At 41.5% G+C, this 24,799-nt stretch overlaps 1 protein-coding gene across 3 annotated transcripts in view; it reads right to left on the bottom strand.

Moving 5' to 3' along the window:
• LOC141783318 (glutamate receptor ionotropic, NMDA 3B-like) overlaps window positions 1–24,799 on the bottom strand; it is an 87,377-nt gene that overhangs the window by 15,306 nt on the left and 47,272 nt on the right. For all 3 annotated transcript variants that reach the window (XR_012597249.1, XM_074660553.1, XM_074660554.1), the window contains exons 3-8: window positions 23,814–24,310; window positions 22,248–22,519; window positions 21,359–21,595; window positions 17,897–18,043; window positions 17,451–17,596; window positions 8,094–8,209 (exon numbers count right to left, since the gene is read on the bottom strand). Coding sequence is in view for 2 of the 3 variants with exons in the window: in XM_074660553.1 (XP_074516654.1) it covers window positions 8,094–8,209; window positions 17,451–17,596; window positions 17,897–18,043; window positions 21,359–21,595; window positions 22,248–22,519; window positions 23,814–24,310 (1,415 nt within the window). In the remaining variant the exon portion in view is untranslated. The remainder of the gene's footprint in view (window positions 1–8,093; window positions 8,210–17,450; window positions 17,597–17,896; window positions 18,044–21,358; window positions 21,596–22,247; window positions 22,520–23,813; window positions 24,311–24,799) is intronic.

Below are 24,799 nucleotides of genomic sequence, written 5' to 3'. Positions count from 1 at the left end.
CTGGCATGGCCATTTTCAAAGGGGTCCCTTGACCTCTGACCTCAAGATATGTGAATGAAAATGGGTTCTATGAGTACCCACAAGTCTCCCCTTTACAGACATGCCCACTTTATGATAATCACATGCAGTTTGGGGCAAGTCATAGTCAAGTCAGCACACTGACACACTGACAGCTGTTGTTGCCTGTTGGGCTTGAGTTTGACATGTTATGATTTGAGCATATTTGTTATGCTAAATGCAGTACTTGTGAGGGTTTCTGGACAATATTTGTCATTGTTTTGTGTTGTTAATTGATTTCCAATAATAAATATATACATACATTTGCATAAAGCAGCATATGGCCACTCCCATGTTGATAAGAGTATTAAATACTTGACAAATGTCCCATTAAGATACATTTTGAACAGATAATGTGCAATTAATTTGCGATTAAACACGATTAAATATTTTAATTGATTGACAGCCCCAACATAAACATGTTGTAGTAGAAACCCAAAATATGAGTATCCACTTGAAAAAGAGCATGATAGGTCCTCTTTAAGACAGAAAAATTAGTCAAATCCCCACAATTGGGAAGCTGGAACGAGGGAATGTTTGGCATTTTTACTTAAAAATTGTCTTTAATAGATAATTGCTTATCACAATAGTTTCTGATTAACTTTTTTACCAATCAACTAATCACTTCAACTCTACCTAATCAGTTTAATTTGCTAAAGCTTAACAGGGCAGGATACAGCAGCACAAAAACACAGTTTGTAAACCGTGAATCCTGAAATGCGTCAGACCTACACAGTAATCAACTTTGACAGTGCCTTCTGTGAGGCATATTTTATTAAAGGGAGCCAATCTTACTTTGGAATTCAACTCTTCTACCACACACACTCTTAAGCAGACAAAAGGCGTCCATACGTCACTCCTGCCAGACGTGATCTGCCCGACCAACAACAGTCTCACCCCGGCAACAAACTCTTCTGCCAGCCTCATTTTGATCTTCAGACGCGCTCTGTCCTGCTTCACTGAGCTTCGGCAGACCACTTATGCACACACGTACACCCCCCCACACACACAAAGACACACGCATACATACAAACAAGCAGTGAGCGGCTGCGTGTTCTGTGGCAATATTATTAATGGGGTGTGTCTGGGCTGTCGTAAACATCTCCCAGCAGCACTCAGTGAAAACAGACGCACAGCGACACCCTCGCATCTCTCTCCACTTAAGTAGCCTGAAGATTTCAGCAGCAGCACATCGCCCGCAGCGGCTCCACAGTCCCAATTCCTCCGTCTCCCTGTATCTCCTGACCACAAACCGCTCTATAAATCCTGCCTGCATCCTCATATGGACCAAATAACACTTCCTCTATCTTTTTTTTTTTTTCCCTCCATCCTTTCTCTCTCTCTCTGTCCGTTCCTCCCCCCTCCCTCGCTCCATCTGCTTGGGGTGAAGGTTTGTCTTGATTAGGGGACTCTGTTGGCTGGCTCTTTTATCACTCGCTGTGCAGAAAGGCGCAAACTGGCAGTGGGCAATTGAAAGCCCTCTATCTCCTTCTTGTGCTCAACTCCCACCTCGCTCGCACCCCCCTCACTGGCCCTCCCTTTCTTTACCTTTGTTGTGCTTTCTCTTACTTACTTCTTCCATCTCCTGTCCTCTTTTTTTTTTTCCTCTCTCACATTTCCTGTCTGGGCCATTTCCTGCTCTTTCTTACCTACCATTCAGACTCATTCACACCCATCTCATTCTTCTTCACGCAAGCTGTGGGGGTGAATAGCTACCAAAGACTGCTTGGGGTTTTCATGTCGACAACCAATCAGGTAGTCATCAAAACTGACCCACTCTACATACCAATGAGACCTGTTTTCTCATCCTCACAATCACGAGCAATGCTGCTGCGGCGTTGTCTCTCGGCTCACTTTGTCTTCACAGTGAAGAAAGTAGTAGATGATCTCCAGTGAGCAAGAGTTGTACAGTGAGTAGGGAGTGTGGGAGTGGGGTCTTTCTGAGGTTACACTTTGATTGACAGAGAAATGGTATCAAAGTTAGTGTTTGGTCCCTTGCGGCGCCCTTACTAGCATCTATTTACTGTCTCTATATCTGTCTCAGAGGTGGGAGGAAAAAAGAAAAGGCTGAACTGAACCAAATACACATGGAAGTGCACACACACATGTAATATGCATGCAGTTAAATGCAAATGTAAACGGCAGGCACGAGCGCACACACTAATTCTATACCTGTAAAAACCTTACTGTGACAAGTTTGGGTTAGAGGTTAAACGCTTGATACATCCAATAAATGTGTTCAGCCAGCGGAAATTTCACTTCAAAGTCACCTTCAGAAGGCGTATATGCGCTGATGACGTGTGACGAGAATACAATAAAACTCGCTATAATGGCTGGAACCTGTATTTACCTCAATGAAAGGACTTTTATTAGGGCTAAGACAGAATTTCTTTCGACAGGTCGTCAGCAGGTTTTATTTGTAAAGGTGATACAATTTACTCCTGTTCCCACCGCTCATATGTATTCAGTTTAGAGCATATGCATCGCCCTTAAGCGAGGGTTTTCCTGGCTCAAAATGAGGCGTACCACCCTGACCTCGGACCCTCTAGGGAGTCCGGGGGCATGCTCCCCCGGAAGAATATTTTGTACATTTTAAAATTAAATGCATCAATCTGGTGCACTTTGAGAGCAAAATTAAGAGGCTGGAGCTATTAAGAGTCTAGAGCAGTGGTCTCAAACTCAATTTACCTGGGGGCCGCTGGAGGCAGAGTCTGGGTGAGGCTGGGCCGCATCAGGTATTCCACAAAAAAAGCTTTGTTAAAAAAAAAAACAATCTTCTCAAACGTCATTATTAACAGTTCTTTAACTTGAATGGGTTCTTCTGAACATGAACTGTCCTGAACATTAATGGAACATTGAAGAACATGAACGGTTCTTCTGAACATGGCCTCTATTGCGTCTCCCACTTTTCCTGAAATTGTCTGTGCTCGTCACCAACCTTTCTCTTCACTGCAGGCTTTGAAAAAGACAAGATATATATTCATTCCACTTGGTGTCACTCCGCAATAAAGTTGTGCCTGCTGTGTTTGTGTTGCTCTGCAATTACACCACCAAACCGCTAGTTGGCGGCGGCGTCTCTATGAGTTTCCTTCTTCTTCTTGTACTACAAACAGAAACTGAGCGGAGTTGGAGCTAATAACTGTTGAACCACAGAACTTTTACATTACTGCAACGCCGAAAAGAGAAAATATATCTGAGTGGATTTGTGTGAACAAACATTGAAAAGATGGAGGCAGAGAGAAGTAGAACTTGGTCCTGGCCGCTCAGCATCGCTGAGAGACTGGACCAATCACAGCTGTTGCGGTCTGCGTCGCCGCGACGTGTAGTTACATTTCTGGAGAGGTGCACGTCAGGCTACGGCGTCGATTCAACGCAGAAGTATAAATCAAGCTTTAATCAAGCTTATGCGATGTTACACGGGCGCCGCCACAGTTGTTGTGAAATGTTTCTCTGCTTGCATCAAGCCCGGCCGATTGCCCGTCCCCGGGAGCCATATACCCCGCTGTGATTGGTAGGTTCGTTCAGCTCGGGCTCGCGCAACAAAGGGACCTTCAACGGCAAACTGCCATTCACATAAAACTCGCGGGCCGAGGGCGCCTGGTTAGCTCAGTTGGTAGAGCGGGCGCCCATGTAACAAGACTTGGTCCTGACCGCGGCGGCCCGGGTTCGAATCCGGCCTGTGGCCCTTTCCGCATCCACTCTCTCTCTCCCCCCTTTCCAAGACTCTATCCACTGTCCTGTCAATAAAAATGAAAAAATGCCCCCAAAAAAAACTTTATAAAAAACTTTATAAAAAAAAAAAAAATTTGCGGGCCGCACTAACATTAAACTTTCATATCAAGGTGGGGGCCACAAAATATCGTCTTGCGGGCCGCAATTGGCCCGCGGGCCGCGAGTTTGAGACCCCTGGTCTAGAGGGTAGATCTTGTGCTCTTGTAAGCAATTTTGTGCTCTAGCAGTAGTGGAATGAAAAGTAAGCACATTAGTAGTGTACTTAAGTACAATTTTGAGGTGCTTGTACTTTGAGTTTTTCCATTTTATGTAACTTTATAGCCCACTTCTACTCCACTAGGCTACATCTCAGAGTTAAATATTGTACTTTTAACTTGACAATATCAGTTACTACTAGCTACAGATTCAGATTCTTAATACAAAACATAAATCAATTAATAAACTAAGGTGTGTTATTAAGTAGTATATCATTATTAAGTATAAAAACATAGTTAAAATGAGCTCCACTGCTCTTGACAGTCCCCCCTTGGAGAGAGCACATAGCTTGCAACTGCATTTATAAATGCCAACTGGCGTTATAAAACTATATGTACACGAATCATTACATTATATTTCGTGACCATTTCACGAACTGCTGTGCGACTGGGCTGGACGGTTGGTCTTTTTGGTATTTGTCCAGCCCCTCCTCCATTGTGGTTTGATGGCTGGGTAAAAAGTGACAGTCAAGAGTGCAGCGTTTGGCGACCAGATAAAAAAAAAAACACCAAACGTGCAGCGCCCGGCGCAGAATAGTAGTATTTGTAGTATTTCTGTAAACACGCGGCGATCAGATTGCAAAGAATGCAAAATAGAAATAACGTGAACATAGTGGTTGTGGCGGCTGCCTGGCATCCCCTGCGGTTGGCTTATCAATAACGCTGTATTGCAATATGGAGCCAGTCCTAATTGCTACTGTCATTACTGCTGCTACTAGTCATAATAATGTACATCTGGCTATAATTGTGCAAAGCAATTAATTATAAAAACACAATTCATTACTGGTAATTTATCATTAGCTAATGAACACAACACAATGGCAATTAGACTTGTAACCAAAGTCTCCATATCTCAAAACAGAATGAAATGAGGCCGTATTGACTTACTGACTAACAAAGCAATGCTGCAGACAGTGATGCAAGTTGCAGTTGTGTTTGCCGACTAGTAAGATAAAGATTTCATGTCAGTGCTTGCAGGATAGTGTAACAGCACATGTAGGTCAGCATGTCCAACTACATACCACATAGAACTATTTTGGTAATATTTTAAAACTTCTTTTAAAAGGATATTACTAATGTATGAATTTAGACTTTGTTCTAGTAGTTTTATTTTGGGTAGTACACATACATAAGTTATAGGTGTAGAAAGAGGATAAAAAGACGGAAGGAAAACTGAACAATTCAACTTTGTTAACATGAAAACAGGCAGTGGTGTAAAATATGTTTTTGCTTCTTGCCTCTATTCTGTGGCTTTTCGTTTTCCCCCCGCTTGCCGTGGTTCATATTGTGATTTTTTTCAGATAGAAAGAGAAGTAATGACTTTACTTTGGAAAAAAATGTCCTCCCACTGAAAGAAAACAATTTCCTTCAACAATAGCACCAGAACACAGGATGCAACCATCAGTGCTCTCACACAAATACACCTGCGTTAGCTCATTCATTCGTGTACAAAAACGTGAAAATGATAACTCCCTTAGTGGATCATTAGCTGTTTTTTTTGACTGGCAGTGGATTTATCTATGTGCTTCATGACTATGCTGCACTTAATTTGACCTGTAAGCTTTATTTCCAAAGTGCTCTGACTGGGTGTTGTTGTTAATAATAGATGGTTGAGTACTTTTACCTGCAGCGTTATAAGTTCATACGGTGAATCGCTGTGTTATTCTGTCAGTCATGTAGCTAACAACAGTATTTGATCCTCTTTCTGAACGTGTGTGTGTGAGTATGTGCATATGTATGTTTCTTACAGTATGTGTGTGTAGATGTGCAAGCTTGCCAGGTGTACAGTATATATTCTATATGTGTATGCTTTTCTGTGTTGTATGAATGTTGCATGAAAGAGAGAGCGCGGTCTTATAGAGAGGCGAAGTCCTGTTCTTTCCGGTGGACCACCATGGGAATATATTTCGGAAAAAACGCAGAGAGACAAATATTTCTTTGATCCCGTTTGAATTGCACCGTGAATCACATATATGTTTGTCAAAAAACATAATTTTGCAAGTCAAGAAAGTCGCAGTTTGTTGTAAAATTGTTCAAGTATACGACGTAATATAAATATAATACAAAAGTCGAAATAAGGTCCCATGGGGTCCACCGGAAGGGGCGGGACTTCGCCTCTCTAAACAGTATGTCATGTGTGTACAGGTACAGTATTTTTACGCATTTTCTTATGTGTGTGAGTGCATGTTGTAATGGAAAATTACATTGTATGTAATGATGTCTCTTTATGCAACAGTGGAAAGTTACTGTCTGTGTGCTCTTCGTCTCATGTAGTGGGAAAGTACTGAGTGTTGACTTTTACTGGGACACTGAGTAAAACAACTCCTTATCTGTACAAAACAATTCCTTTTTCTCACAGTCCCTGTTGTAGATTTCTATATCGTCACATTGTAATAATTTCCTGCAGCGCACTCTTCTACAGACTTTGTGTGACTCGGTATAACCAGTGCCTCTTCTTGTAAGAATAAAATACAACAAAGACATTTCATCTCTTCGAGATCCTCATTTCAACGTTCATTAGGACTCATCTCGGAATATAAATTGAATTTCCATTACAATGTACAAGTGTGTATTTATATGTGTGTGAGCCACTTTTGGTGTGTGTGTATATCTGTGTGAGTAGCCTACTTAATCACCATTGTGGGGACTCACCTGCCATCTGGGAACAAAAAGCAGGTCAATTTATTTTAGGATATTAACTAGATTTTAGGGTTAAGAATATAACTATTATTATGTTATGGTTCGTGCAAAGGTCGGGGACAGACATTTAGTGGTTTTGGTTAAAATAAACTTTTCGCTTCACAGAGAGGAAAAAGAAAAAAAGAGGAAATAAAGACAGACTGGAAAGTAAAAAGAAAATTAGATTTCCGTTAGATTAGAAAATGTTAAAGGACTCCTCACAGCCTGTAAACCTTCCATTCAGTCTCCATTCCACCTTCGGGTAAAAGACTGCACAGTATTAAGACTAGAAACCTCGTTTCCACAATGGCACTTATCCCGAAGCAATACGCATCCTAAATGCTTCACTGGTTGTATAAACAAACACATAAACTTTAACTTGTCACTTGAAGGGCATGAGCCATCTGGTTGCACAATTGTATTCATTGTATGCTTACTGTGTTGTTGTGGCAGTGTGTGGCAGTATGTTTTTGTTGCTTGTGCTGTGTGATTATATTAGGGCTGTCAAATTGATTAATATAGTAAATCGCGATTAATCACACATTCTTTATCTGTTCAAAATGCACCTTAAAGGGAGATTCGTCAAGTACTTAATACTCTTATCAACATGGGAGTGGGCAAATATGGTTGCTTTATGCAAATATATGTATAAATGTATTATTGGAAATCAATTCACAACATAAAACAATGACAAATATTGTCCAGAAACCCTCACAGGTACTGCATTCAGAATAAAAAATATGCTCAAATCATAACATGGCAAACTGAAGCCCAACAGGCAACAACAGCTGTCAGTGTGTCAGTGTGCTGACTTGACTATGACTTGCCTCAAACTGCATGTGATTATCATAAAGTGGGCATGTCTGTAAAGGGGAGACTCGTGGGTACCCATAGAACCCATTTTCATTCACATATATTGAGGTCAGGGGTCAAGGGACCCCTTTGAAAATGGCCATGCCAGTTTTTCCTTGCCAATTTTGGAACGTCAGTTGGTACGAATGGCTTTTTTAGGTTTTCTAGTTTCATGTGATGCCAGTATGATCACTCTAGTTTTAAAACTGAGCCCGCTACAACCTTAAAATCGTTAAAAGTTACGTTAAAGTAATTAGTGCCGTTAAAACGAAGTTGCGTTAACGTGTTATCACGTTAACTTTTACAGCCTTAGATTACATGTTTTGTTGTTGAGCGCACCGAAACAAATTCTTAATCTTGTATATAAAACAGGCACATAAAATTGCAAAAAAACAGACAAAAAATGTTATAAGATTAAGCAAAAGTCAAAGAAACCAAGACGTTTTTTAAAAGATGCCACCAGGGAATGACTACAAGTGTCCTCACAAGTAATAAAAACAAGTGTGTGTGAATGCGCACCTTCAATGGCGAAAGGCTTCCCCACCGTGAGCAGTTTGCACTCCGCGTCGATGGAGACCTCGAAGTCCAACAGGGCTTTGTCCATGATGAACGCATCCAGCGCAGGAGGATCTGTCCTTCACCACCATCACACAGACACAGATCACAGGAGAGAGAGAGAGAGAGAGAGAGAGATAGAGAGAGAAGCATTAATTGAAGACAACTAACCTTAAACTTTCCAAGACCTGCAAATCAGATTTACTTCCCAAACTTTCTCACACTCTCCCAGACCCATGCAGAAACCCCGTGTTTGGGTACGTCATCCCGTTTTGTCATTTATACAGAGGATGAGATTAACTGCATTCTAATACACTGTGTAAACACATACATCATTACCTAAACCAACAGCATCTGTGGCGGACTGATAAGGCATTATACACACTGCCGAAGACTCTCCTACTCCGGCAGTATCGATCCAATTGACCCTAATTGACCCCTAATTATAGAGCGTTCCTCTGCGGGCAGCCTCTGCCGCTGACGGGAGATAACTTTCACAGCACTGGATTTGAATAATATACCTACACACTGATAAAGAAGAAAAGATACATACACCCCAGACATCTCAATATATGCACGAATTACACAAACATGCGCACACATACACCAAATTGAAATGGCAGACAGATAAACAAGCATAAACGCATTTATTGGAAAAAGCATGAACACACACTCAGACAGTCTATTGGCAAAAAAAAAAATAGAGCACAAGCTGATCAAATTACCTGAAACTTCTTGTTATTCAGGATGTTTACTGCTAAACAAAATGTTGACTTTACAGTCTTTGCTGTGCCGGGGAAAGCAGAAACGTCTGTTTTTCTCCATCTGTCAAATATCGAGGCACAGGGAGAAGAGAGAGGATACGCTTCTTTTGGGACTAAAGAGGGTCGGAAGTTATCCGATGCTGGGCCTCTGGATAAGACTGATGTGTGTGTGTGTGTGTATGTGTGTGAGGGTGCTTGTATAGGCATGAAAGTGTGTAGGTAAGCCTGTGCGTAGGTGCGTGCTTGCATTACCTCCTCCGAGCCCATACATCCGTGTTCCTGTGCAGCTGCCATGTGTAGCCCGAGGCGCTCTGTCTCTCCAGGAGACGGCTTTTGAGTATTTCTTTTTTTTTTTTCTCCCTCCAAGATTTGAGTGCAGTATTGGGGTCAGTAGTTCTGCCAACACAGTATTTTATTGCCTCACTCCGGCTCTCTGCACTGCTGTGACTTCCACTTCTGCTTCGCCTCGCACGCAAACAAACGCCGCCTTCATCTTCCCTGTTCTCACCCTCTTTCTCTGAACAAGCGCTTTGTATCTTCCCACTTGTATCACAAAGTCAGCACATGCAGTATCTCAGCATCTCTGCTGGTGCTCTGTGGAGTAGGCATTGTGCCGGAGAAGCGTACGTGGTTATAGCTGTGTGTGTGTGTTTGCTGTGTGTGGTATAGAACGGCTGTGTGTGTCTGTACTCGGGTAAGCCGGAATAAACACATTTTTGTCCTTCTAGTTGAATTCCAGAGGTTGAATGTAACTTATTACATTTAATTAAGTGCTGCACCTCCGAGGTACTTGTACTTTACTTGAGTATTATCCATTTCATGATACTTTATACTTGTACTCCACTATGTTTTAGAGGGAATTATTGTAGTTTTTAATCCTCTACATTTATGACGACTTTTGTAATTAGTTACTTATTAGTTACAGATTAAGATTTTACATACAAAACATATGATCTTTTAAAATATGATGAATGTTATAGAGTGAACTATCTCAACAGGATATACAATAATTTGAATTAGCACCACCTTGACCAACTCCAACAGTAAAATGTTTCTTACACAAATGCATCAGGAATAGTAATTCAATAATATAATATATAATTACATACATAGCTTGCATTATGATTACTTTTTTAAGTACATTTTGCAATAATACGTACCAACTTTTACTTAAATTTACATTTTCATTGCTGGTCTTTTACTTGTAACAAAATATTTTAATATTGCAGTAAGTAGTTAAGTAAAGGATCTGAATACTTCCTCCACTAGTGCTAAATTAATGTATTCTGTGTATCTATGTGAGCTTTCATATGAAGTTATTAAAACTAGTTAATAATGTTCTTAGAACAGAAAGTAATAAAACACATTTTTTTTAACTTCAATTAAAAGAAAAGGAGAGAAGTTATATGCTATGATTATTGCATGCTGCTTCTTTCCCTGCAAAGACCACAGGACAGAAAAGGAGCCATGAGATGCCACATCTTTGAGTGTGTATACATGGACACTAGTACCCCGGGTATGATTGGGCTTTTGGAGTATCCCTGGTTGTGTCTTTACATGTGTGAACAATATATCCTGGTCGCAGATTTTGAGAAATATACTAGCTAGGTGTACTCCGACAGAAACCAGGGCACTGTGGCAAGGTTTGTGATCACTCCTCATCAACTCAAGAAATATGATAACAAAGGATGTGATGAGGTTGACGCCAGTAATGGATAAATGTATTGCTGCGCTTTACTTCTATCCCTCTGTTGACATTTTTAATTTCCCGATCAAGATTAGCAACAGGAAGTCTTGTGTGAGGCCGACAAGACCTGTTGTGTCAGCTAATTTATTAAGTGTTCATTGGCACCCTTTTTTTTGTCTCGTCTTTTTAATATTAGAGCTCTCTCTAGCCAGACTTTTATTATACATGATTTTATCGTTTCTAATCAGCTTGATATTATGCTTTTAACAGAGACATGGTTGAAATCTGGGGATGACTGTCAGGTTTGTGAACTATGCGACCCCCACCCTCTGTGCATTCATCTATCATCCTCCTAGATCTACATCAGACTTTTTACCTGAATTCTCAGAGTTTTTTTATCATCTATTGTTTTTACTTGTGATAGAATTATTTTAGTTGTTTTTTTAATATCCATGCTGACTCATTTGCCACAGTTTCTTAACATAGTCGATGCATTTAGTCTACAACAACATGTTCTTAGACTTACACATAACCATGGTCCCACTTTAGCCCTGGTGTGTACCTGTGGTACGAGTATTGGCTGCATAATTTTCCATTGACTTGCACGTATCTGATCCCTTATGCATTTCATTTGATAGTATTTTCCAAAGTGACATGGCAAACAAGACTCAAACAACACGCCCACGCACTTTGAAAGAGGAAACTGTGAAAAATGTTCATCCAATTTTCAAGCCAGAAATAGTTCCTCAGACACAGACAAGCTGATGAATGACTTCAACCTCCTTTGTACATCCACTTTAGATCCTGTTGCACCTTTTAAGACAGGAATTAAACGGAGTATAGGATTGGCACCCTGGATGAATAATGACACTCACACTCATAAAAGAGATTGCAGAAGGGTGGAACGGAGGTGGAGGAAGACAAGGCTTCAAACACATTATCAACAAATGAAAGAGTTGATGGTTTGTTTTAATGAGCAGGTTAGGAATGGGAGGGCCAATTATTCCTCTGTTTTAATTCCTACTAATAAGCACAGCCCCAGAGCTCTTTTTAACACTGTGGGCCATCTTTTATATCCGGTATGTTTTAATCAGTGTTAGTCATCTAGTGAGGAATGTCTTAAAGGTCCCATACGCTCATTTTCAGGTTCATACTTGTATAATATGTTTCTACTAGAACATGTTTACATGCTCTAATGTAAAAAAAAAATTTATTTTCCTCATACTGTCTGCCTGAATATGCCTGTATTTACCCTCTGTCTGAAACGCTCCGTTTTAGAGCATTTCAACTGAATTGAAACGAAATTGCGTTGCTAGGCAACAGCTTGCGTCAATGTTTACTTCCTGTCAGCTGATGTCATTCACATACACTGCAACCGGACATAAGATGGGACACATTTCGAAAGTTTATGTTTAAAACTGTGAAATGGTCTAAATATTGTAGATTTGTGACATCACAAATGTACAAAAATCCTGACGGCTTGTTTCAAAGGCACAGTTTCTGAATACGGGCTGTATGTATTTCTCCATGGATTGAGCATTTCAATACTTTCACAATATTATATAGCACTTAAATCTGCTTTATAATAAAAAAGAGATGAAAATCTCTCTTTTCACAATACGGGACCTTTAAATTTTTAACCTTTTTAATGCTAAAATCAGCAAAATACGATCAAAAATTGTGGCTCCTGATTCTTTCATTGAAGCTCCCTGCTCCAACCGTGCTACTTTATCAAGTTTTATGCCAGTCTCTTTAAATGAGCTCATGGTCACTGTGACGCACCTCAAACACTCCTCCAGCCCTTGTAGATATAATACCTCCTAAATTTCTCTGTGAAGTAATGGATGTGATTAATTAACAGTTCTTTATCCTCTGGCTGCGTCCCAGAATATTTGGAGACTGCCTGTGTGCAAACATCTCATTAAAACATCCGGCCTCGATCCATCAGAATGCAGTAACTTGGCCACATTATACAGTGGAAACCACTTATAGTGATCACTGTTACAGTGATCAACCGCTTATATGGATCGAAAAGCTTGGGACAGAAGCATTCCTATAAAAACTCTGTTTTAATAATTCACTTATCGTAATCAAGTAGTCCGCTTACAGTGTTCATTTTGGGTCTTTTCATACATGACAACATATGGAAAAACATTTTAAAACTATGTTAGACTAACGTTAATTGAATTTTGTCCCATGATATTTTGCCTAGCGGACCATCTGCTTTCTGGCTGGATACCTGAGGCTGATGCTGCGTGCCCATTGAAATCTAAACGGGAAAAAGAAAGTAATTTTCTCTGAATAAACGGGGGAAGCACCTGCGGTTGAAGCCGCTCTCGTCAAGTGGTTGATAATGCTTCGATACGTAATTACCGATCTTCAAATGACTCTGCGGCATACATGCAGACCGGCCCCCGCCTCCTGCCATGTCACGTCACTACCGAGTGAGAAAACGAGGAGCCCCGGCAAAGGGGCGCCGTTCTGCATACACACTCGCGCTGCAGAGCCGACCAAAAACGGCAATGCCTCACCCTCAATGAGGGAAAAGGCAGAAGAATTGGCAGCAAGCCAGAAAATAGCGAAGCGGTCTCTTTCATTACTTGGTATTCATGTAATAAATATACAAATATCAGTTGGATGGTAATCTGCATGAGAAATGATGCACAACAACAAAAATTTGGTTATAATAATCATCTGCTTATGGTGAGCAATTTGACCTCGACAGACGTGATTATTATAAGCGGTTTCCACTTTACATAAAATTTCATTCCACTGCTACGCTGATGAAACGCAGCTGTATCTCCCCAGTAAAGGCTACCGAAACTACAAACTCCAGCCTTACAAATTGTCCAGCAGATATTATGTCGGTAAATTTTCTCCTTCAATAAGTAAATTAAACTCCTTATCCTGACAATCTGCATCCCAATATCCAGTCCTCTCTTGGTGACAAAATGTCAGGAACCTGGGTGTTCTCTTTAATAACCTCACTTTTGAGAATCACACTAACAAGGTCATCCAGTTATCCTACTGCCATTTGAGGAATATTGCCAGGATACGACCAATGCTGAGTTTTAACGACACTCAAACTATTATTCATGCTTTTATTTCCTCACGGTTGGACTATTATAATGGTCTTTTAACAGGTATAAATCACTCATCAATTAATGGACTCTAAATTGTGAAAAATGCGGCAGCAAGACTCCTAACAAAAAACAAGGAAAGAGAGCACATTACTCCACTTTTAATGACTTTACACTGGCTGCCCATTTGTTTTAGGGATTGATTTTAAGATCTTACTTATTACTTTTAAAGCCCTTCATGGCCCCAGATTATATATCCGAGCTGCTGTCCCCTTACTAACTACTACGCAGCCTGAGATCCTCAGGCAGAAACCTGCTGACTGTTCCCACCTCACACTTAAAGGCTAAAGGGAACCCAGCTTTTGCTGTTAAGGCCCTGACATATCTAGCCGACGGTTGGCCGTTGGCCAGTTTGGGGCCGTCAGTGAGCGTCTGATGCCCTATTTTTTGTGGTGTGTCCCGCACCGTTGGCTCTAGTCTGCCTGTGTCAGAGTTTTTTTAGCCGATTCAGCATGTTAATTCGGCAGTGAGAAAAATCACTCTGATTGGCTGTTCAGCTTAAGCGAATCAGTGCACAAGAAGAGAAACGAAAGCGAGGAAAGCAAGCCAACGAGTAAAGTCAAGTGGGCAAACACAGAAGGCCTTTCTCATTTTTCATCTTCATCTCATCTGATCAATCAAATACACGGATACTTTCACAACGAACGTGAAAGCGATCAGCAAACGCCGCTTTATTTCATCTATGTATCATAACAACGGCTAGTATATCTGCCGTCCTCGTTCTTTCGGTTTCCCTTTTTGAATGACAAATACAGACCTGCTAGCGGGGAGAGTTATTTCATCTCACACAGGTGCTGGACGTATACGTGCTAGTTGGCTGTCATCTCTGTGGTGTGTTCGAGTGCAACTTTTTGGCCAAGACACAGGTGACGCAATAGTCGACCTTTGTTGCCACTATTTCTTTGATGTTGATTTGTTGTGTCTGGGCCTTTAGGGCTCCTCGGCTGTGGAATGACCTGCCTGAGGGACTCCAGCTTGCTACATCAGCATCTTCTTTTAAATTGCATTTGAAGCCTTATCTTGATCAAAAAGCTTTCTTACAATTTCTCCTTTAATTGTTAGGATTATTTTTTATTGAGTTAAATGGTACTTTACTCTTTACATTTAGAATAAAGTGCAGTGTAATCATCCATTTTTAAGTTTATTCCTCTTTTTCCTCATGCTGCCTGGTTATTTAAACATTATTATGTATTTAGTTTTATGTTTGCTGTAAAGCAATTTGTAATGCTTGTTTTAATAAGTGCTATACAAATAAACTGTATTACTATTTAGTGCTTTTAAATGAACCACAACCACTCTCTGACATCCTGATCTATTTATTTCCCTGTTTCTATATTTTTTAATTTCTTTTAAAATTGTTCCTATCCATTAAATTTGAGTTTATTCAATGTTTTAATGCATTATGTAAATTACTTTAAATTGCTTTTGTGAATTAATTGTGATATATAAATAAACTCGCCTTCCTGCTTTCATCTTCTCATAATCCCCATTCGACACCCGATTCATCAATTCATCCTCGGCCCTCATTTCATCTCTACATTCAACACTTTTAATGAACAAAAATATTTCCTCTCAAATGGGGTAGACTTTTTTTTTTTTTTAAATGTAATTTATGTAATTCATAGCCTTTCACCTCATTTAAACCTTGTGCTAAAACGTCTCTGGATAAGGAGGAGCTCATACTAATGCAGGGGTGTAAATATATACGCAGCTCACAAAGTGATGTGACGGTATCTCTGTCAGATGAAAAATCAAACAGCGTGTTCACTATAATAAGAAAACATCCGCTGATGGGTTCAACACAACATCACTGCAGGTGGGAATAAAAATCAAAGGGAAGATCAACCTTAAAACACAAATTACATTGAGCTACGCTGAGCTGTTGCATTGATGTCAGATAGGAATGTCAGCAGGTACGAACATTAAAAACAGCCTCCCTGAGCTGGAAATAAAAGCATCCAAAATTTGATTTGATGATGTCGTCGGGTGACACATTTTGTGAGTATTCTGACATTTGATTTGTGGGCTTGTTGAAGTTTTGATTAAAACATCAGATCCGACTATAATTGAAAGGCGTGCGACTGGTGATTCAGATAATCTGCACACATCCAAGGAGTTGTTCCATTATTCACCGTTTATGGATGACCGCCAGACATACTTGCCAACCCTTCTGATTTTCCCGGGAGACTCCTGTTTTTCATTGCCCTCTACCGGGGTCAGAATTGTCCCGCATTTCTCCCAATTTTTCACCTTTTTGTTATCTCTACATGTTTCTGGCACTGTACAGCGTGTATAAGCCATAAGCCCTTCTGTTTCCACCCAGACGGCAATAGAGTCTTTTCCTGGTGCGCTTGCTGCACATCACAGAAACAAAGCATCACGTTACGTGGCGCAAGCCTTTGGAAATAACGGGTTTCAGAGCACAGTGGTACCGTTGTCGCGTTGTGTCTGAAAGGGTCTTCAGTGAGCGATTAATTAATTAATCGCAAATTTTGTATCTGTTCAAAATGGTCCTTAAGGTATTTAATACTCTTATCAACATGGGAGTGGGAAAATATGCGTGCTTTATGCTAATGTATGTAAATATTTATTATTGGAAATCAGTTAACAATAAAAAACAATGGCAAATATTGTCCAGAAACCCTCACAGGTACTGCATTTAGCATAAAAAATATGCTCAAATCATAACATGGCAAACTTAAACCCAACAGGCAACAACAGCTGTCAGTGTGTCAGTGTGCTGACTTGACTATGACTTGCCCCAAACTGCATGTGATTATCATAAAGTGGGCATGTCTGTAAAGGGGAGACTCGTGGGTACCCATAGAACCCATTTTCACCCCTTTGAAAATGGCCATGGCAGTTTTTCCTCGCCAAAATTTTGTGCAAGTTCAGAGCGTTATTTAACCTCCTTCCTGACAAGCTAGTATGACATGGTTGGTCCCAATGGATTCCTTAAGTTTTCTAGTTTCACTCTAGCTTTAAAACTGAGCCCACTACCATCTCCGAAAGATCGACTGCGTTAATGCGTTAAAGAAATTAGTGGCGTTAAAATGAATTTGCGTTCTTAACGTTAACTTTGACAGCCCTAATGAAAACTCATGAATATTAGCCTGGTTCATACCAGAGATTCACACAAATTCATGCCAGAGGGGCGAATTATTCAGTTTTCTTTCCTGAGAATTAAAAGTAAAATTAAAAGTAGGCCTATTTAACAAAAACTGCTGTTGTAGTGTACTTATTATTTTGTCATTTTCATTCTTTAAAAGTCACCAGAATGCAGGAAACAAGGTCTCTGAAACTCAATTTTTTCTGAGAGGACCCCCAGACCCCCCACTTTGGTTTGGAAATCCTCCTTATTTTTGCGGTCTCAAGGCTGGCAAGTATGCCACCAGAATGTCACCAGGCGACATCATGAACTGTATTAAGTATTTTCCGTAGGCCATTAGAGAAACAGCACCTGTGAATTCTATCTTACGGGATGATTTTCACAGTATGTTCTGTATTTAAATTGCCTCTGGTGGCTGTAAATATGCCAAGTTTGCTCTTGTTGTCACTAGACAGAATTGCTATGCACAGTGTCGCATGAAAAAATAAGTGCCCAGAATACAGACAACCACAGATAACAGACGTAAACGTGACTGGATTGTTTAGGTCTGGAGTGCATTTCAATGAGAGGTTTTAATGAGGTCTTTTATCTTATTTTTAAGAAATGTACATTGTGTCTTACTTCAACATATGTACGCCCTCTGGGGTGGTGGGCTGGTTGAAGCGTCGCATGTAGTCGTGCATCTCGGGGAAGCTCTTCTTCATGTAATCCTCGGCGCTGCTCTCCCTCACCGTCCCAAATCGGAAGCCCAGGGACGGGTGGTGCAGCTGGGGAAATGACACATGGGTAGAACAGAGGGTGGAGATGGTGGTGGAGGTGATAAAGAGAGAGAAAGAGAGGAGGGGATGGATATCATGATGGTGTTCATATCAAACTGAACTCCCTAAAGCGTTTAGGGATATGGAATAATCCTCCACAAATAATTCCACTCTATACTCATTAGCCTGTCCTTGTGTAAGATTAGTTTGTGTGTACATGTAGCTGTGGCGTGTGTGTCTGTGTGTATGTGTGTGCGGGGTGCTGATATACATGCAGTTGCAAGTTTGTGTCCTTGCATGCGGTCTGACCTTGTCGTCATGAATTCCCGAGACCTGCTCGAAGGTCTTCTCCCCGACCATGACCGCTGCGAGGTTGGCGGTGTAGCTGGACAGCACCAGTAAGCAGAAGATGGCCCAAAGGTTCATCAGGAAACGCCCGGTCCAGCACTTAGGAGTCTGCGGAGCGGAGAGAGAATTTTCGGTTTGGGTTTGTTTAGCTTTTTGCCTAATTATTTAATTAATTAAACAAATCAAATAGAGGAAAGAATAGCTGATCTTGATGATGAATGAATCTAAAAATATCTGAAAAATGGCACGATGTCAAGACAAAAATGAAACAACAAACAACATGGAGGAAACTGAGATTGTACAGGGGTTAAAATGATTAAAAATACAAATGTGTGACAAAAGGTGCTTTCAGGTGATGTTATAAAGGCAGAACCCCCCTGAGGCTCTCACCCCCCCATTATCATCCTCCTTAAAAATCCCAATCTAACCCGGAGTAATCAAGTTAATCAAAACAGACCAGACGAGGAGCTAATGCGGAGGAGAGGATCTAACACAGTGCGACTGTTTTTGAGGCACATCAAAAATATCTTTCCATGAAATTGCCTGCCTCGGGGAATGAATCCACCTGAACACTGTGATCATTTATTTATTCCACCAATTAAAACCCACTTAACCAAAGAAAAGAGATGGATTTCTAGTGTTTTAAAGGCTCGGGATTAATGAGACATTAATTATACAAACAAGGTTGTAACCCATTATTACGGAGGTGTTCGTTGTGTTTTCAACTCTTTGCATAATTAGTTGGAGAATTAAAAAGGGGAGAAAGGGAGGATGCACACTAAAAGCTCAAAGACTGCAGTAGTAGCCTATTGGGTTTTGGGAAGGTTTTTTTCAAAACTTAAATTGTACACTGTAAGACCTGTTTGACAGCATACATAATATTCAAACAATATGTTTTAACTTATCGTTACAAGAGAAAAGGCTTGAGGGAAGGCAAACAGTATTTCAAGTAACATTGATCGGGGTTGCTGAAGTATTACACCAAACATCAAATACAGAGCAAATACATCAACCTCTGCTAGTATCCAGGGCCAGTTTTCCCACAGTGAGCAAATACTACACAGTCTTGAACATATTTTTTTTTTACCTAACCTGTAATCTCACAAGCTAATGTAGTATTTTTTACACTTTTGCTCATGTTTTTGGTTACTGGAAAGAACAAAAAAGAGTTTTTCGATTTGATTAATTTGTATTGAGGACCATTAAACCTGATCAATACAATAAAGGTGACTAGAACAAGGAATTAAGCTATTATTAGCAGGTCTCCAGACTAACTTTTTACATTGGTTGCACTGGTGCGCCTAACTATTTCATTTAGTTGCACCAGTACATAAATTAGGTGCACCCAAGATTTTTCACAGCAACTTTTTGTGCTGCATCAATGCATTTTAAGCGTTCTCTTTTTTTGTCAGTTCCCATACACATTGTAATTTCATAATACATTAGCCAATTCAAATGATTGTAAACCAGAATAAAGGTGCAGATAAATGTTTTTGAAGTCAGATGAGGTCATCTCCGCCGAACATGTTGGGTCAGTAGAAGTAAGGGTTTGCAAGGGGGCCACTTTACGTCGCTGTCCCGCATTGCGAATGAGAGCAGATGAAGACACTTGTAAAAATGCCACGCCAAGCTTTGATACTCGCAGTATTACCATGTGAAAATGGCCAAGACCGGGTTTAAGTGCAATTCCCGTTTATACTTCATGTTGGTATAAGAGTAGCGTAATGTGCAGCGAGTTTGTGGTCGAGCGACAGAGAGAGCGACGGTGGATGCGCTCAGAGCAGATCAGCTGTTAAATTAGCAGTAAAGTTATCTCCTGTTATTAAATATACAAAAAGACAATCAATCTTTTATAAACTGTACCATCTATGTTTGCATCTCCAACAACAATGACGCCAACCCCAAATGCCCATATGTGTGTGTGTGAAAGAATAGTTCTCTTAATTTTGAATTACCGGTATGATTTAAGGTTGTGTTGTGAAGTAAGCTACAGCATGCGGTTTCACACATACACACAGAAACAGAACTACGGTCAGGAGCACCGGGGCGACCAATGAAAATGTTTAGTCGCACTTGACAGGATTTTAGTTGCATGTGCCAGCCCTGATTAGCAGTTTAGCCATCGATTTACTTTCCCACTGTCCTCCTCATAGCCTAAATAAACATGACTCTTTGGCTGTGACCCAGCACACAGAGGTTCAGAGTGTTGCTCAAGGGCATTTTAACAGGTCACACTGCTACTAATAGACACAACCTGTTAACTGACACATTGCTGCGACCTTTCAATTACGGGAAGGTCTCTCTAATCGCTTGGCCTCGGTTCCACCCAAGTCATGTTCACTGCTTCCTTTAGGGACAAAAGTGTGATTAAAGAAATATCATGATGACGTGCATACTCACTAGGAGACAGGAATAATTTAAGCAAATTATGTTTTTGGCTATTTGTCATGTGCTGCATGAACATTTTGAAGAGCAAGTTATCATAATGATGGATTTTGGCACCGTATGTTGCTGTTTAAAAAACAACGAATGCAGAGGACAGTTGTTTTTCATCGGCGTAGAGCGTCGGGTGTGTGACACCATCACTCAAATCTGACAGGTTTCTGAAGAATGCTGTTACTGCAAAGGTGCATTTAATCTCTTTACGTATTTACACCAAACAAATGACATGAAAATAAGGATTTTTTTTTTTCAAATCTTTGAAGGGCAATACATTGTTTTTCACCTTGCTACGTATTTTTCAGAAGTCTAAGTCCATTTATCACTCGTCTCACACATCGTACTAACCACCTGGCGCTCAAACTTTGCCCACCGTCTCACCTTTACATCATCCTCCGTCTGCCCACCTCCACGTCACCCTCATCCTGATCCTTCTCTCCGCTTGCCCACTTACCCTTTCAACCCCATCTCGCCATCTTTCTGTCAACCTCCTTATTACCTTCTTTTTGAAGCCCATTTCATAATTTGCACTCTCACCTTCCCGCCCCCCCGTCGCCCCTCTCCTCGCTGCCTTCTTGTTTTCAACTTTGAGTCCGACTACTTCGGGGAGTTAACCTCTACCCGCTCCCGCTTTCTCCTCCTTCATCCATCCCCATCATCCTCCCCATAACTCCTTCAATCTCTGTCGGCCCACTTACCCTTTCCCCTCTCCCTCCCTGTATGTGCATTATCCTCCCTGTACCTCTCCACTTCATCACTGCCTACCTTCTTAACCTCTCTCCTATCAATCTTGTCCCCTCCCCGGCCATTTCCATCATCTTTCGCCATGCCTTTTCCCGCTCTAACTTCCTCTTTCGACTTGCCATCACTGTTTGTGTACTCTTTAACAATAATACACATCCCCTCCCCTCTTTCTCTGCATTTTCCATTCCCTGCCCCACCCTGCATGATGCCTATTTATCACAGAGAGGAGAGCTGCTTTACCTTGGTGGCGACAGTCCGTCCAAACAGTATGGCGTAGCAGAGATTAAGGGCGGAGGAGTAGGAGAACACGCGCAGCCTGTTCCTGCCGTGGGGTGTCATGCCGAAGGGGCTGTTCCACTCGTACAAGGTGAGGAAGAGCGCGGTGAGGTGCAGCGTGACAAAAATGCCCACCCACATGGACCAGTGGAGAGGCCACATGAAGGCTCCGATGGGGGCCGCAGTGTCCCGGCTACGAACCTGGTAGGTCAAAAAGAGAAAAAGAAACTGGCTTGTATTGTACTTTGCACGTAATTGTGATTATATTTCAACCTCCAGTTTGTAGGATCTTGTCAGTAAACTTCTCTTAAACACTCCTAGGCATAATTACTCTTAAAAAAATTGCATACATTGTTTTTATTTGGTTCCATTCATCAGTTTGTAAGGGCAAGAAATCACTTTTTTCTAACGGAGCCGTATTGTCAGATCATATTATGCATCGTAGTTTGTCAGCCACAGAGGGAGATGTTAACAAATCAAAGAATAACTGCAGCATGCTTGAGGACTCTAAGACGGCTTCGCAAAAATGCCTCTCAGACTCATTATACAGACTCTTAAACTGCCTTTCATTTTGAACTTTCATAATTGTCCGCTGAAAACGCAGAAAACTAATTATTCACAACTAATGATCCCGTATTCTTCGGCGTGAGGGTGAAATTCAGTAGCTGCAGACCATATCGTCAAATCACACAGAAACAGTGTCAGCCAGAGAGAGAGAGATTGACAAATCAAAGTAACACTGAAGACGCTGACTGACTCACAATGCAGTATATTTTCAGGACATGCCCCGTTTCTTCCACAATCATTAAAATACAAACTCTAAATTCTTAATGATGACTTTGAGCAGCCGTACCAGAATGCCCAGGCTGGTGGAGTAGAAGGGCGAGGTGAAGTCGATGACCCTGCTCCTGGCAGAGTTGATGGAGAACGAGCTGACGGCCATATCAGCGGTTCCACTTAGCAGGTCGCCGACCAGCCCCGTCCAGCGTCCCGTCCCGCTAAACGCTCCGTATTTCCCGTCTCCCACGATATAAAGGTCAAAGGTGAAGCCCATGTCCTCTGCCAGTTTCTCCAACAAGTCGACGCAGTACCCGTAGCAGCACTTCCTCAGGTCCTCCGGTAGGTCTGACAGAGAAGAAGTGAAGATAATGTGAAATGTATCTATAGGATATGGAAACGTTCACGGATTCTCACAGGATACTTGTGCTTGTATGTTTTTAATACATTTAGTCACACTAAACTGATGCTTTAGGACGTGGCTACCTTGTGATTGACAGGTCGCTACCACGGCGTTGTCCGGTCTGGGAGTTGTCCGTGTTTTCGTCTTACAATTGTAACCCTTTCACAGTGTGTTTTCAGTTCATGAGAGTTAATTATAGCCTTTTTGATTGCCTAAAAATATATTTTACAACTCAGTGTTCGGTTGTACATAGCTCCACCCTCTTGTGTAACTTCTGGGGGAAAAAAAACAAGAAGACGACGGCCAAAATACCGAACTCAAGGCCTCAAAATGCCAGTCCATGAACCAATGGGTGACGGTGTGGTGACTATGTCCACTTCGTATGCAAAGCACCCAGGGAACAATTTTGGGTTCAATGTCTCGCCCAAGGACACTTTGACATGCAGACAGTAGGAGCCGGCCAACCTTGTGATTAAAGGATGCTTTACCCACTGAGCCACAGCCGCCCCGACCCATGTACTTTTGTTTGGGGATAAAAAGAGAAGTTGGCAAGATGGAAAGGCTTTAATATCAATTATTACACTTTTTCGCCATTTTTGATTTTTCTGGCAAACCTTTCTTTGCAAACTCAGTCAATCAACATTCAGCAGTATGCCAATTGATCTTGAAACTTGGCACAAAGGTCTGCGTTAGCACTAACATATGGACTTTTGTGAATTCCTATGTCATCCTCAAAAGAAATTTCGATTGCTGTCTTCCATTTGCCATCTGCTGATTCAAGTCAAAGAAAGTTAAGAAGCCTTATATATTTTACTGCTGTATAGGCAGCCAATAGTCTTCTTCGTCAGACATATAGTACGTGGTATTTCTTGGACACGGTAGTTTTGATCTCTTATTGATTTAATGCCTTTAATCCTCTGCATTGAGCTTGAGCTGTAGAGATGAGCCCTTGACATTGCACCTGTATAGTTTTGAACTGGACTGGCCAAAGCAGCCATGATCCCTTATTGATTTTACTTCTAAAATCCACTTCAAACTTGAGGAGAAGTTGTAGAGAAGTAGCCAGTGATGTAGCAATGAGATCTAAGCCAACAGTTTACATAAGAGAAGCTTCGAGTTTTCATAAATTATAACTGATGCCTCCTACAAGTTCAAATGTATTTTTGATAGGTAGTACATGAGTTCATTCATGCTTCACCAATACAGTATTCTAAGCTCAAATGCCAAACCAGAACTCACCAGTCCCCTCCCAGTCTGTGACCGTAGTGTTCGGGTTGTGCAGCTGGTTGAAGAGGCCCTGGATTATGTCGGACCGGTTGGTTCTGGGGTCCAGACAGAGCTGACCAGCTGGACACAATCCGTCCTCGTCCACCTCCCGCGTGAAGACAAACGGGTGCTCCACCAGCGTCACCACCCTCAAGCGGTGTCCCTCGACGGACTCTCCCGGCCTCCAGCGTCCTCCGACGTTGCCGTCCCCCTGGCCGTCCCCTCCCCTCACCCCGGCTCCGAGACCTTGCCCCTGGCTGCTCCTGAACCCTCCCACCAGTCCCAGGATCCCCCCTTCCAGCTCCAGCCTGCCTCGGGTCCACTGGCCCACGGTCACCCACGCCGGCTGGCCGAGAGCGCCCCTCTTCAGGCTCCACACGTGGAACAGCTGGGAGGAGAGGACCCGAGAGAGGCCGGCGTCCACCTGGATCAGGCCTGTGGCCCCGGTGAAGGAAGTGTTGGAGAGGAACCTCAAGGGACAGAGAGACAGACAGACAATAAGCGAGAGACAACAAAGATCCATTGCTGAGTTTTTGTGTGATGCTCAATGCTGAGGAGTAATTTCAGTTCAAGTGAGAGAGTATAATGAACGGAGAAAGACTTTGTTTCACTTTCACAAGAGTAAAGCCCGCCGAGAATAACAGAAAAGGCGAACACACACTTGTTATGCCAGCGGTAAAATGTTAGCTTAGGCCACAGGTCTCCACTATTTTTGTTATGTTTCAATCCTGGCTCCATATACATTATTGGTCAAGTGTAAACACATATTTTGAACTGTTAAAAACTGTGTTAAAAGCTGTTAAAAAGCATAGATTTTAAAATATGTTTGTTTAATAGTACTGTTATATGTAAGTCCAAGTGATACTAGACAGTATCTGTGTGTGTTAGTGCTATTATGAGGCAGTTATAGCCAAACAATATTTGGAAAGTCAAATGTAAAGACATGAAAAGTGGACGCA

The sequence above is a fragment of the Sebastes fasciatus genome, chromosome 15 (assembly GCF_043250625.1).
Source record: "Sebastes fasciatus isolate fSebFas1 chromosome 15, fSebFas1.pri, whole genome shotgun sequence".
NCBI lineage: Eukaryota > Metazoa > Chordata > Actinopteri > Perciformes > Sebastidae > Sebastes > Sebastes fasciatus.
Note: the sequence above shows the minus strand (reverse complement) of the source record. Positions and strands in the feature narration are given on the sequence as shown.